Source organism: Phoca vitulina, unplaced genomic scaffold (genome assembly GCF_004348235.1).
Source record: "Phoca vitulina isolate PV1807 unplaced genomic scaffold, GSC_HSeal_1.0 scaffold115, whole genome shotgun sequence".
Lineage (NCBI taxonomy): Eukaryota > Metazoa > Chordata > Mammalia > Carnivora > Phocidae > Phoca > Phoca vitulina.
In genome coordinates, this window is record NW_022589818.1 from 1,250,590 (window position 1) to 1,262,231 (window position 11,642).

General features: G+C 46.1%; 1 protein-coding gene across 4 annotated transcripts in view; it reads left to right on the plus strand.

Annotated features, from left to right (window-relative positions):
- ASH1L (ASH1 like histone lysine methyltransferase) overlaps positions 1 to 7,552 on the plus strand; it is a 196,241-nt gene extending 188,689 nt beyond the window's left edge. For 3 of the 4 annotated variants that reach the window (XM_032398349.1, XM_032398348.1, XM_032398347.1), the window contains exons 24-29: positions 573 to 711; positions 819 to 991; positions 2,084 to 2,250; positions 3,513 to 3,553; positions 4,427 to 4,728; positions 5,083 to 7,552. In XM_032398349.1, coding sequence (XP_032254240.1) covers positions 573 to 711; positions 819 to 991; positions 2,084 to 2,250; positions 3,513 to 3,553; positions 4,427 to 4,728; positions 5,083 to 5,174 — 914 coding nt within the window. In that variant the 3' untranslated portion in view covers positions 5,175 to 7,552. The remainder of the gene's footprint in view (positions 1 to 572; positions 712 to 818; positions 992 to 2,083; positions 2,251 to 3,512; positions 3,554 to 4,426; positions 4,729 to 5,082) is intronic. The other variant, XM_032398350.1, reaches the window with a different exon arrangement.
- Positions 7,553 to 11,642: the final 4,090 nt, after the last annotated feature.

Consider the following 11,642-nt stretch of genomic DNA (forward strand, 5'->3'; position numbering starts at 1 on the left):
CCCCCCCCCGCACAGTCAAAAATCCACATACAACTTTTGACTCCCCAAAAACTTACCTACTAATAGCTTACTGTTGACCAAGCCTTACTGGTAACATAAATAGTCAATTAACACATATTTTGTATGTTACATGTATTGATATATTGCATGCTTACAATGGAGTAAGCTAGAGAAAAGAAAGTCATAAGGTTTTTTACATTACATCTACAATACTGTACTGTATTCATTAAAAAAGAAAAAAATCTGTGTATATTTTGACCCGTGCAGCTCAAACCCATGTTGTTCAAGGGTTGACAGTATAGGTTTGTGTGTCCTTGGACTTTATACATTTTCCCCTCCACCAAATAAAACTAATTTGGAGAGACCAGGATGTCATAAAGCTAGTTTTAGGCCTGAGAAGGAGATGGAAGACCTCCCTCGTGCCGTTCTCATAGTCCAGAACTGATGACCATCACGGTTAGACTGTCAGTGGTAGCTCTGCATCTGTTGTTTGTTTTAGACCTTGGGTCGGACCAGTGGACATCTCTCAGAGTTCACGCAGGCATCATTTAACTTGTCCTGTGCCTTCCTAGGCGACTGCGTGTACCTGATGCGGGATAGCCGGCGCACGCCTGACGGCCACCCAGTCCGCCAGTCCTACCGACTGTTGTCGCACATTAACCGAGACAAACTGGACATCTTCCGCATTGAGAAGCTTTGGAAGAATGAAAAGTGCGTGTTGAGGTCTTCTCTCTTCTTCCAGCTCTGCCCTTCTAGCACAGAGCTGAATATTGCCTAGGATCTTGCCAGTCGACTAAACCTCTCCCGTTCTTCCTTAGAGAGGAACGGTTTGCTTTTGGTCACCACTACTTCCGCCCACACGAGACCCACCACTCTCCGTCCCGCCGCTTCTATCACAACGAGCTGTTTCGGGTGCCACTCTACGAGATCATTCCCTTGGAGGCTGTGGTGGGGACCTGCTGTGTCCTGGACCTTTATACGTATTGTAAAGGTAAGTGACCTGAGCTGCTAAAGAAACGACCTCCTGTCCCCTGTTCCTTCATCTGCAATTGCCACTCCATTCTTACTGTCTCCCAGGCTAGCTATGAAGCTTCAAAAAGCTGTATTTTTTTCTTTCTTTTAGCTAGCGCTTGGTACTCAATAAACGTTTTTTTTGTTTCTTTTTCTTTTTTATTTTTTTTCTTGATACTCAATAAATGTTAATTCCCCCCCCCCCGTTTTTTTTGTTTGTTTGTTTGTTTTTTAATTTAGTTAGCATTTCTTAGTACTGTGTATTCGGCATTTGTCACAAGGCATGTTCTCCCACCCATTCCAGAATCCCAAAGGCCATCAACAACTCTGGACATTAAACAAACCCAAAAGCAAATTAGCTTTTTGAGCTCCATGGTTAACAGTGTAGGCTGTGGAGTCAGATAATCTATTTTCAAATTCCAGCCCCACCACTTTTTACCTGTGTGTCCTTGGGCAAGTTACCTAATCTACTGGCAGTAGGGATTAGTACCTATTATAGTGTTTTGTGAAGATTAAATGAAGTATTCTGCAAAGTGCGTGGCCCAGTTTGGGCTCACAGTGAAAGCTTAGTATGCCTAGTTGTCACCATTAGCGAGCTCGGCTGCCTCGCCTTCTCTGTCGTAGCAAATGGTTCAGAAGAATATGTACTCCATTTAAGCATCGGCTGCTTGGGGCTCCATGATTCTGGGGACTTCATCTCCCAGTTATAAAGTGCCTATTTCCAAATGTGCTCCCCTCATTCATCCTTTCCTCTCTCCTAATGTCGCCACACTCTGTGTTCCCTCACAGATTCCTGCAGCACTTGGGTGAGCTGTCTGTCTGGTTCCTTCCCAGCCAGTGACCTGCCCTTACACTCTGAGATACACACACACACCTCTCTCCTTTTTCAGCGCTGCAGTCTAGGGACTCTCCTTTCTTCTGCAATCACCAGATGCCTCTCAGAATCGCTACAGTGTCCCCTCTTCAGGGTCCCACTGCCCTTCCAGTGGTTTGGGCTCATCTCTGGGCAGCTCGAGCTCGAGGTGAAGCAGGGGAAGGCAGGAGAGTTCTTTAACAGTATTTGAACTCCTAGGGAGACCCAAAGGAGTGAAGGAGCAAGATGTGTACATCTGTGACTATCGGCTTGACAAGTCCGCACACTTGTTCTACAAGATCCACCGGAACCGCTATCCTGTCTGCACCAAACCCTACGCCTTTGACCACTTCCCCAAGAAGCTCACTCCCAAAAGAGATTTTTCAGTAAGTTTCCTTCCTCTTACCTGTCATGTCAGCGCAATATAGTTCATGCATGGAATTCCTAGGGTAGGAACCTCCAGGCTCTCTGCTGCTTCATCCTGTTAGTCCATCCCAAACTCTAGGAATCTGTCTCTAGTTTGAATTTTTTTTTTTTTCTTCTTAAGTAGGCTCTGTGCCTAGCGTGGAACCCGACACGGGGCTTGAACTCACGACCCAGAGATCAAGACCTAAGCTGAGATCAAGAGTCAGACACCCAACTGACTGAGCCACCCAGGCCTCCCTGTTTGGGATTTTTAAACAGCATGAATACATTGATTCTGCATTTCCTGGCATGGGCTGTTTCTCAACAACTTGTTGATGTCCGTGTTATAGTCAGGTTTTCTTCTTTTCTCTATCACCTCTTTACAGTCTTGGCCCTGGAGCTCTAGTGTAGTTTTTGGTTGTGTTTTCATATCCACAATTTTAAGAAGCAAGCAGAGAGAATAGCAAGAACCCTGAGAAAACTTTGGTGAAAATAATTCAGGGCTTTTTCCTTATATCTCTGCATTTAAAATGTAAGACACCATCGTTATATAAAATGTGAAAAGTATAGAGGCATTAAGAAGAGAAAATTGTATGTCATCCCACTACCCAGAAAATAATCACTGTTAACATTTTCATTTCTTGCCTTTGTCGTGCACTTTTTCTTTAAATTGTTGTGAACATACTCCTCCAGGTCTTTTGTGCCGTCATCAGTCCACAGAGGCTTTGGACATCCATCCATCCATCCATCTCTCCGTTTGCGCTAATCAGACTTTGGTCTAAGCTCCTCATCTTTGACTAAGCTGCTTTCTGTGGGCTTGTCAAAAATTGTGGCCATCTTCCTGGAATGTTGAGAAACCATCTAACCAGAAAGCAAACTTTATATCCCTGTTTTTCCTATAATTGTTTTTGGATTTCTCTAAACAGTATTTATTTTATATTCTCTCTGCACACCACCAAGCCCTGCCTCTCATCTAGACTTCTTTGGTCTTGCTTGCTTGGGCAACAGCTCACAGGTCAGCTTTAAAGCCCCAACTTGCACTACTTAACGTTAGGATGGGAGCCCGTCCCTCTTACAGGGGGCAGGCTTACAAGACACCAAAACCACCGTGGCCTTACAGACTGACAGAAGGACGGACCCTCTGCCCAGCGCGGAAGGGCCCTAGCCTGTGTTTTCCTCCCTGGCTGCCCAGCTCCTCTGAGCCAGCTTCTGCAGCACACTTACCACTGCCCTTTCTTTTCAGCCTCATTACGTCCCAGACAACTACAAGAGGAACGGAGGGCGGTGAGTGCCCTGGGGGGCGTGAGGGGAGCCCTTATGTAAGGGGTTGGCCACCAACTCGAGTGGAGCAGGAGAACAGCATCAAGGACTGGGGACTCGGTGACGGTGGCCCGTGGTGCTGGCAGTGACTCGGAAGCACTGGGTGTCAGGGGCACGGTCTGCTGATGGAGCTTTAGTCAGGGGCAGGGAGGGAGACTCAACAAGGAGTAGAAACAGAAGGACAAGAAGATTTGGAACAGAACTCTAGACAGGTTCGGAAAAGTCTCCTTTTTTAAGATTTCTGCAAGCTTTTCACATTACCCCAAGGTGTCTCAGCTCTTGGGACCGCTGCCGGGGACCTGCTGTCAAGTAGCTGTTCAGAGCAGAGCTTTCACTGAGCGTGGCGGCCACGTAGCTTTTACTTGTGCTGGTTTTGTATGTGAGAGTCTTGTTCTTGGAGAAGGAGCAGTGAAGGCTCTCCTTCCGTCTCCCTTTGGGGTGGGGGGCGGCGGGGAGGGCAGAGTCCTCAGTGATGCGCGTGAGGGCAGAGTCGGGAAAGGCAGGCTCCATGCGGATTCTCACTGTGGCTGGACTGCGGGCATCACAAGGTTGCGTCGTACTTCTCTGGCGGCTAGCCAGGCAGTTTGACCAGCTCTGGGACAGTGTATGGATTCCTGAAAGAAGGAAAATTGAGTTTTATAATTAGAAAATAGATTTCAGAAAAAGGTAGTGATTTGTGCACATAATAATACAGTGATAACCAGAGCCAAGGCTCCTAAGAGCTAGACTCAGGATCTCAATCCAGCCTGAGGTGCCGTCCCTCTCCTCCCCTCCGCTCCCCTCCTCTCCTGAGTGCCCTGAACGGCCTTAGTCAAAATGCCCACATCTCTCTGGCAGGTCATCCTGGAAGTCCGAGCGCCCAAAGCCACCCCTAAAAGACCTGGGCCAGGAGGATGATGCTCTGCCCTTGATTGAAGAGGTTCTGGCCAGCCAGGAGCAAGCCGCCGATGAGGTGCCCAGCCTGGAGGAACCAGCACGGGAGGGGGCCCTTGCTGAGGTCAGCGAGGGTGAAAAGAAACGAGAGGAGATGAGTCCGGAGCCCCAGCCTGCCTGTGGCCCTGAGGAGCGGAGGCACAGCCAGCGGGAGCGACTCAACCAGATCTTACTCAGCCTCCTTGAAAAGATCCCTGGGAAAAATGGTAAAGACTCAGGCTCATGCCCGGGGTCTGAGATGAAGGGGAAATTAGTGAGGAAGGAATGAAAAAGAACAGCTTACCGTTATTGCCCAGGATGGAAAGTGTTCTGTGAAAACGTCATAGTTCTTTGATGGGCCCTGCACATGGCTCCATCCCGGGAAGGGGGCTGCGGGCGGTGAGAGCCTCCCCCCACCCCACCCCACCCCGGAGAGCTTCTCTCCTGGGGCTGGAGGAAGGCCTGAGGTGCTTCGAGGTCGGAAAAGGAGTCAGTGGACTCCTGTGACCTCCTTAGAGCTCAAATCTGGAATGAGGAGTGGGAGGGTGGTGTTTGATGAGCCTCCTTGGTTCTGTTTCCAGCCATCGACGTGACCTACTTGCTGGAGGAAGGGTCAGGCAGGAAGCTGCGAAGGCGTACTTTGTTCATCCCAGAAAACAGCTTTCGGAAGTGACCCTCAAAGGAGAAGCTTGAGCATCTGCGATCAGTGGAGCTAACAGTCCTGCCTCTTGTCCTCTGAGTGTAGACAGGGGTGGGAAGGGTCCGTCCGGCAAGGGGAAGGGGCCGTGTCGTTGACATTAGGTACTTCATAAATCTTGGAGCTAGTGGAGAGGAAGGGAGTCTGTCTAAACAGTTGAGTTTAATTTGTTTTCCTCTCCACCGCTTCCCCCCGAGGGTTCGTGATGGGAGGACGACGGAGCACACGGCGGGGGGGGGGGACCGGAGCCTTGTGGTACTTCGCAGCACTCGCCCCTGCCCCCAGCTCGGGTCTTTCTGGGCCATCCTCCGGTCCCACCGGCACTGCTGCCGGGCTGCTTCCTCCACCAGGTGTCACTCCCAGTCCCTCAGGAGGACGTCCCCACCCCACCCGCCTCTTCTCTGTGGGCTCCAAGAGCCAGCCCGGAGACCTCAAACAGAAACAGTAGCTGGGGCCTCTTTCCAGATAGATCCTTGACGGGGAAGTTTCTCTCTCCTTTCTTGCCCAATCAGGTCAAAGTAAAACGTGAACTGACAAGTCCAAGCACTTGTGTCTGCCGCCCTTCTCCCTACCTCTCCTCCCCGGACTGTAATCCTGGAATAGGGAAGGCCCCCATGGGGTCAGAGGGCACAGGACGGACTGTCGTGATTTTCGTTTGACCCTTCATAACCTGCCAAACCTGTTTGTTTCTAACGAGAAGGCCGGGCCCCCGCCCGCCCGTGTGCCGCCCCACACTGTGGCTCGCGGGTCTGCTGTGTCGCACGAACGCAGACGCCCTCCGAGCCGACGCAGCGCCCCCGGGGAAGCGGACTCCCCGCGCCACGAGTCCCTGCACAGGCTGTTGAGCAGTGTTCGCCGGCCAGAGTGTTTGTCGTGAGTGTGCACCATCACTTTAAAACACTACTCTCGTTTTCCTCGTTACACGGTTTTCAGTGTCCACCTCCCAGAGACAGTGCTCGCCCCGCCCGTCCCGTCTCCTCCAGCCTAATGGTGACAGCAGCAGCGGGAGGGACGTCAGGATGTCGCTTTCCTTCCCATTCTCTTGGCCAGAAGCTACCAGACGATACTGTCTCTTTAAAAATAAAATTTAAAAAGCTTTGCTTTGTTGTCTTCTCAGACATACATATGCATATACGTTTTAGATGTTCTTATAAGAGAAAAGATGGTTTTTAAACGTGCCAAGTTGTGTGTGTGTGTGTGTGTATGTATGTACATCTGCCGCGCGGCCAGGAAGCAATACAGCGGAAACACATGCCGTCGCTTCCCTCTAACCCCGGACCAACGCTGTCCTGTACATTTCCCCGATGACGACGACGCTCTGACTTGTTTAGGTAGAAACATTGACACCTTCCATTCCATTGAATCTTTTTTTCTTTTTCTCCTTTCTGTGTCAATCTTAAGGGAAAAAAAAACAAAACAAAAGAGACAGGGGATGCCAAAGATCCCCTTGAGCAAAGAAAAAGCAGAATAAATATTTTATTAAAGAAAAGAGAATTAAGAAAATAGTTTGGAGTATTTTCTTACTGTAGAGAAGCACTGTACATTACGACGAGACCTGGGTATAAGATACTCACGTGTGGAGCTGGGAACGTCGCATGTCCACGCCCATTTAAGTGGTTTCTTTTGGTTTTCATTGCAGGGAGCTGGGTGGGAGGGAGGTGGGGAATAGGGGCACTTTGGGGGTCTCCTTTTAGTCAAAAAGCAGGAAAATGACAAGAAAGAGATTAAAATTCAATATTTCCTTGAATAGTGTTAAACACTAAAATTTTAAACAAGAAAAAAGAAAAACGAAAAAAACTTTGTAAAATATGAGAACAGAAGCAAAAGACACTACGCTCTGTCATTTTATCTTTCTTTTGTTGAAAGACTAAAAACTGAAATGTTTTTTAGACAATCAAATGTTAGGTAAGTGCAAAAACTTGTTTTTTCTTACTGGTGTAGAAATTAATGCCTTTTTTTATTTTTCGGTTATTTTATAATAATGAAATAAAAAGAACCCCCTAGCTGCCAGGCGGGTTTTGGTGTTTGAAATGCGGGGCAAAGCACTACATCACTGCAAATAGATACAGAGTTAGTCTGCATGTCTGTAGGCTGTGTGATTGCGGAAAATATAAATGCTGCTAATATATTTCCTTTTTACAAAAGCATATCTAAATAGATGATTGTTTTGATGTTAATCTTTGTAAATTATGTATTACCAATTTTAACATTGGATGTAATTGCATAAAAAGCTTGCATCTCAATCCTTGAAAGTCTAGTATTAAATGGAAAAAACTTTTCCTAACAACAGAGTGGTGAGCTTGCTGTTTTTTCCCCTTTCCTGGCCTCCATTTGTCTTCCAGGATCTCCTTCCTACATCGTGTTTCCAGACAGATCTTTTTAAAACCACGTCATCAGCATCCTGGGGCCCTGCTGGGGCACACTCACCACTGACTAGGAGATAAAGCCATTTCCTCAATCTTAGGATCTTTTTGGTCGGAGCCCAGCCTAACCAACCAACAGAATAATCATTGAGCCCTCTGTCCTCTGCAAACATACGCACACATCACTCATTCGGTATTCACGAACAAACCCCAGGCTTGGCAACAGTAACTTCAGGCCACTGTGTCAGACCATTTCCATCTTAAGCAGCTTACATGTATTCAATAATTAATCTTCACAACAGCCGTTTTAGGTAGGTACCCAAACCCAATTTTATAGATGAGGGAACTGAAGCAACACAGAGGTTAAGTAATTTGCCCAGGATCATCTAGCTAGTTAGATAATCCTCATTATAGCCCTCTGTAGTTACTATTCCCATTTTGTAGAAATGAAAACTGAATCTCAGCAACTTGCCAGAGATCACCTAGTAACTAGTGTTGGGACTCAGAATTCCAAAATCTTCATGTTCATCTGCAAATAGAAAAGTGTCAGAAATAGTGTGACCCTACTAAGGAAGATAGATTCACTCCTGCCAGCAACTGAAGGACCCAACAAAACGCCATCCCAGACATGGGTCACCATTGCAGCTCTGAGTTCAGCTGGAACGGTTGCTCAGAAGCACCAAGACTACTGACTGCATTCCCAGGACGCAAGGGTGGTTTGATATGTGCAAATCAGTCAGTGTATTACATCACATCAATAAGAGGATAAGAACCATATGATCATTTCAATAGATGCAGAAAAAGCATTTGATCATGATAAAAAACCCTCAAACAGAGTAGGTTTAGAGGGAACATACCTCAACATAATAAAGGCCATATGTGAAAAACCCACAACTAACATCATACTCAATGGTGAAAAAGTGAGAGCTTTTCCGTAAGGTCATGAACAAGACAGGGATGTCCACTCTCACCACTTTTATTTAACATAGTCCTGGAACTCCCAGCCACAAGCAATCAGGAAAAAGCAATAAAGGCCATCCAAATTGAAAAGGAAGAAGTAGGGGCACCTGGGTGGCTCAGTCAGTTAAACATCTGCCTTCGGCTCAGGTCATGATCTCAGGGTCCTGGGATCGAGCCCCACATCGGGCTCCCTGCTCAGTGGGGAGCCTGCTTCTCCCTCTCCCTCTGCCCGCCACTCCCCCTGCTTGTGCTCTGTCAAATAAATGAATAAGTATTTAAAAAAGAAAAAAGGAAGAAGTAAAACGTTCACTATTTTCAGATGACACCATACTACATACAGAAAACCCTAAAGACCACCAAAAAACTACTAGAACTGATAAATGATTTCAGTAAGGTTGCAGGATATAAAATCAGTCTCCAGAAATCTGCATTACTATATGCCAATAATGAAGCAGCAGGTAGAGAAATTAAGAAAACTACCCCCCCCAAAAAAAATCCCATTTACAATTGCACCAAAAATAATAAAATACCTAGGAATAAACAAAGGAGGTGAAAGACCTGTACTCTGAAAACTATATTGATGAAATTGCAGATGACGCAAAGATACTCAATGGTCATAGATTGGAAGAATAAATATTGTTAAAATGTCCATACTAGGGGAGCCTTAGTGGCGCAGTCAGCTGAGTGTCCAACTCTTGGTTTTGGCTCAGGTCATGATCTCAGGGTCGTGACATGGAGCCCTGCGTTGGGCTCTGCACTCAGCACGGAGTCTGCCTCTCTTTTCCCCCACCACTCCCTGTGCTCACTCTCTCAAATAAATATATGTTTAAATAAAAATAAAAAACAAAATGTCTATACTACCCAAAGCAATCTATAGATTTAATGCAATCCCTATCAAAATACCAACAGCATTTTTCACAACTAAATCCTAAAATTTGTATGGAACCACAAAAGACTCTGAATAGCCAAAGCAATCTTGAAAAAGAAAAGCAAAATTGGAGGTATGACAATCCCAGATTTCAAATTATACCACAAAGCTGTAGTAATCGAAACAGTATGGTACTGGCACAAAAATAGACACATAGATCAATGGAACAGAGTAGAGAGCCCAGAAATAAACCTACGATTATATGGTCAATTACTTTTTGACATAGGAGGCAAGAATATACAATGGAAAAAATATAGTCTCTCCAACAAATGGTGCTGGGAAAATTGGGACAGCTATATGAAACAGAATGAAATTGAACCACTTTCTTACACCATACACAGAAATAAATGGATTAAGGACCTAAACGTGAGAACTGAAACCATAAAAATCCTAGAAGAGAGCACAGGCAGTCAGGTCTCTGACATTGGCCACAGCCAACATTTTTCTAGATGTCTCCTGAGGCAAGAGAAACAAAAGTAAAAATAAACTATTGGGACTACATCAAAATAAAAAGCTCCTGCACAGCAAAGGAGACAATCAACAAAACTAAAAGACAGCTGACAGAATAGGAGAAGGTATTTGCAAATGACATAGCCAATAAAGGGTTAGTATCCAAAATATATAAAGAGCTATAACTCAACACCAAAAAATAATAATTAAAAAGTTGGCAGAGGACATGAACAGACATCTCTCCAGAGAAGACATCCAGATGGCCAACAGACCCATGAAAACATGCTGAGCATCACTCAGCATCAGGGAAATGCAAATCAAAACCACAATGACGTACAACCTCACACCTGCCAGAATGGCTAAAACCAAAAACACAAGAAACAGCAAGTGCCGGCGAGGCCGTGGAGAGAAAGGAACCCTCGAGCACGGTTGATGGGAATGCAAGCTGGTGCAGCCACTGCGGAAAACAGCGTGGAGGTTCCTCAAAAAATTAAAAATAGAATTACCGTATGATCCAGTAATTCCACTACTGGATGTTTACCCACAGAATATGAAAACACTTATTCGAAAAGATGCAGGGGGGCCTGGGGGGCTCAGGCGTTAAACGTCTGCCTTTGGCTCAGGTCATGATCCCAGGGTCCTGGGATCGAGCCCCGCATCGGGCTCCCTGCTCCGTGGGAAGCCTGCTTCTCCCTCTCCCACTCCCCCTGCTTGTGTTCCCTCTCTCGCTGTGTCTCTCTCTGTCAAATAAATAAGATCTAAAAAAAAAAGAAAAGATACATGCACCCCTATGTGTTTTATTCTTTTGAGATTTTTTTTTTTCAGGTGATCTCTACACCCAGTGTGGGGCTTGAACCCACAACCCAGAGATCAATAGTCCCACGCTCCACTCTCCAAGCCCTCCAGGAGCCCTCACCCGTTTACTGCAGCATTATTTACAGTAGCCATATTATGAAAGCAGCGCAAGTGTCCCTTGATAAATGAATGAAGTTGTACACACACATAATGGAATATTACTCAGCTGTAAAAAAGAATGAAATCTTGCCATTTGCAACAACATGGATGGATCTAGAGGGTATGATGCTATGAGAAATAAGTCAAAGAAAGATAAATGCCATATGATTTCACTCATATGTGGAATTTAAGAAACAAAGGAAATTTAAAAAGAGACAAACCCCAAAACAGACTCTTAACTCTAGAGGGGAGGTGGGGGGAGGGGGGGAACAGGTGAGATTCCATTTACCATGAGGAGCAGAGTAATGTATAGAATTATTGAACCACTATACATCAGAAACTAATATAGCACTGTATGTTACCCATGCTGGAATTTGGATTTTTAATCAATTTTTTAAAAAACGGCTGGGACGCCTGGGTGGCTCAGTTGGTTAAGCGTCTGCCTTCGGCTCAGGTCATGATCCCAGGGTCCTGGGATCGAGTCCCACATCGGGCTCCCTGCTTATCAGGGACCTGCTTCTGCCTGCCTCTGCCCCTCCCCCCTACTTGTGCTCTCTTTCTCTCTCTCTCTGACAAATAAAATCTTAAAAAAAAAAAAAGAATTGGCTGCAAGAGCTGGATGTCTGTCAGCTCCTGCGAGGACATGAGGCTCTCCTGTTGTTAGGCGAGTCTTGTCATGGGTGCAAAAGTAGCACATTGGCAGTTTTTTCTTTTTTTTTAAGATTCCATTCATCCATTTGTCAGAGATAGAGAGAGAGCACAAGCAAGGGGAGCGGCAGGCAGAGGCAG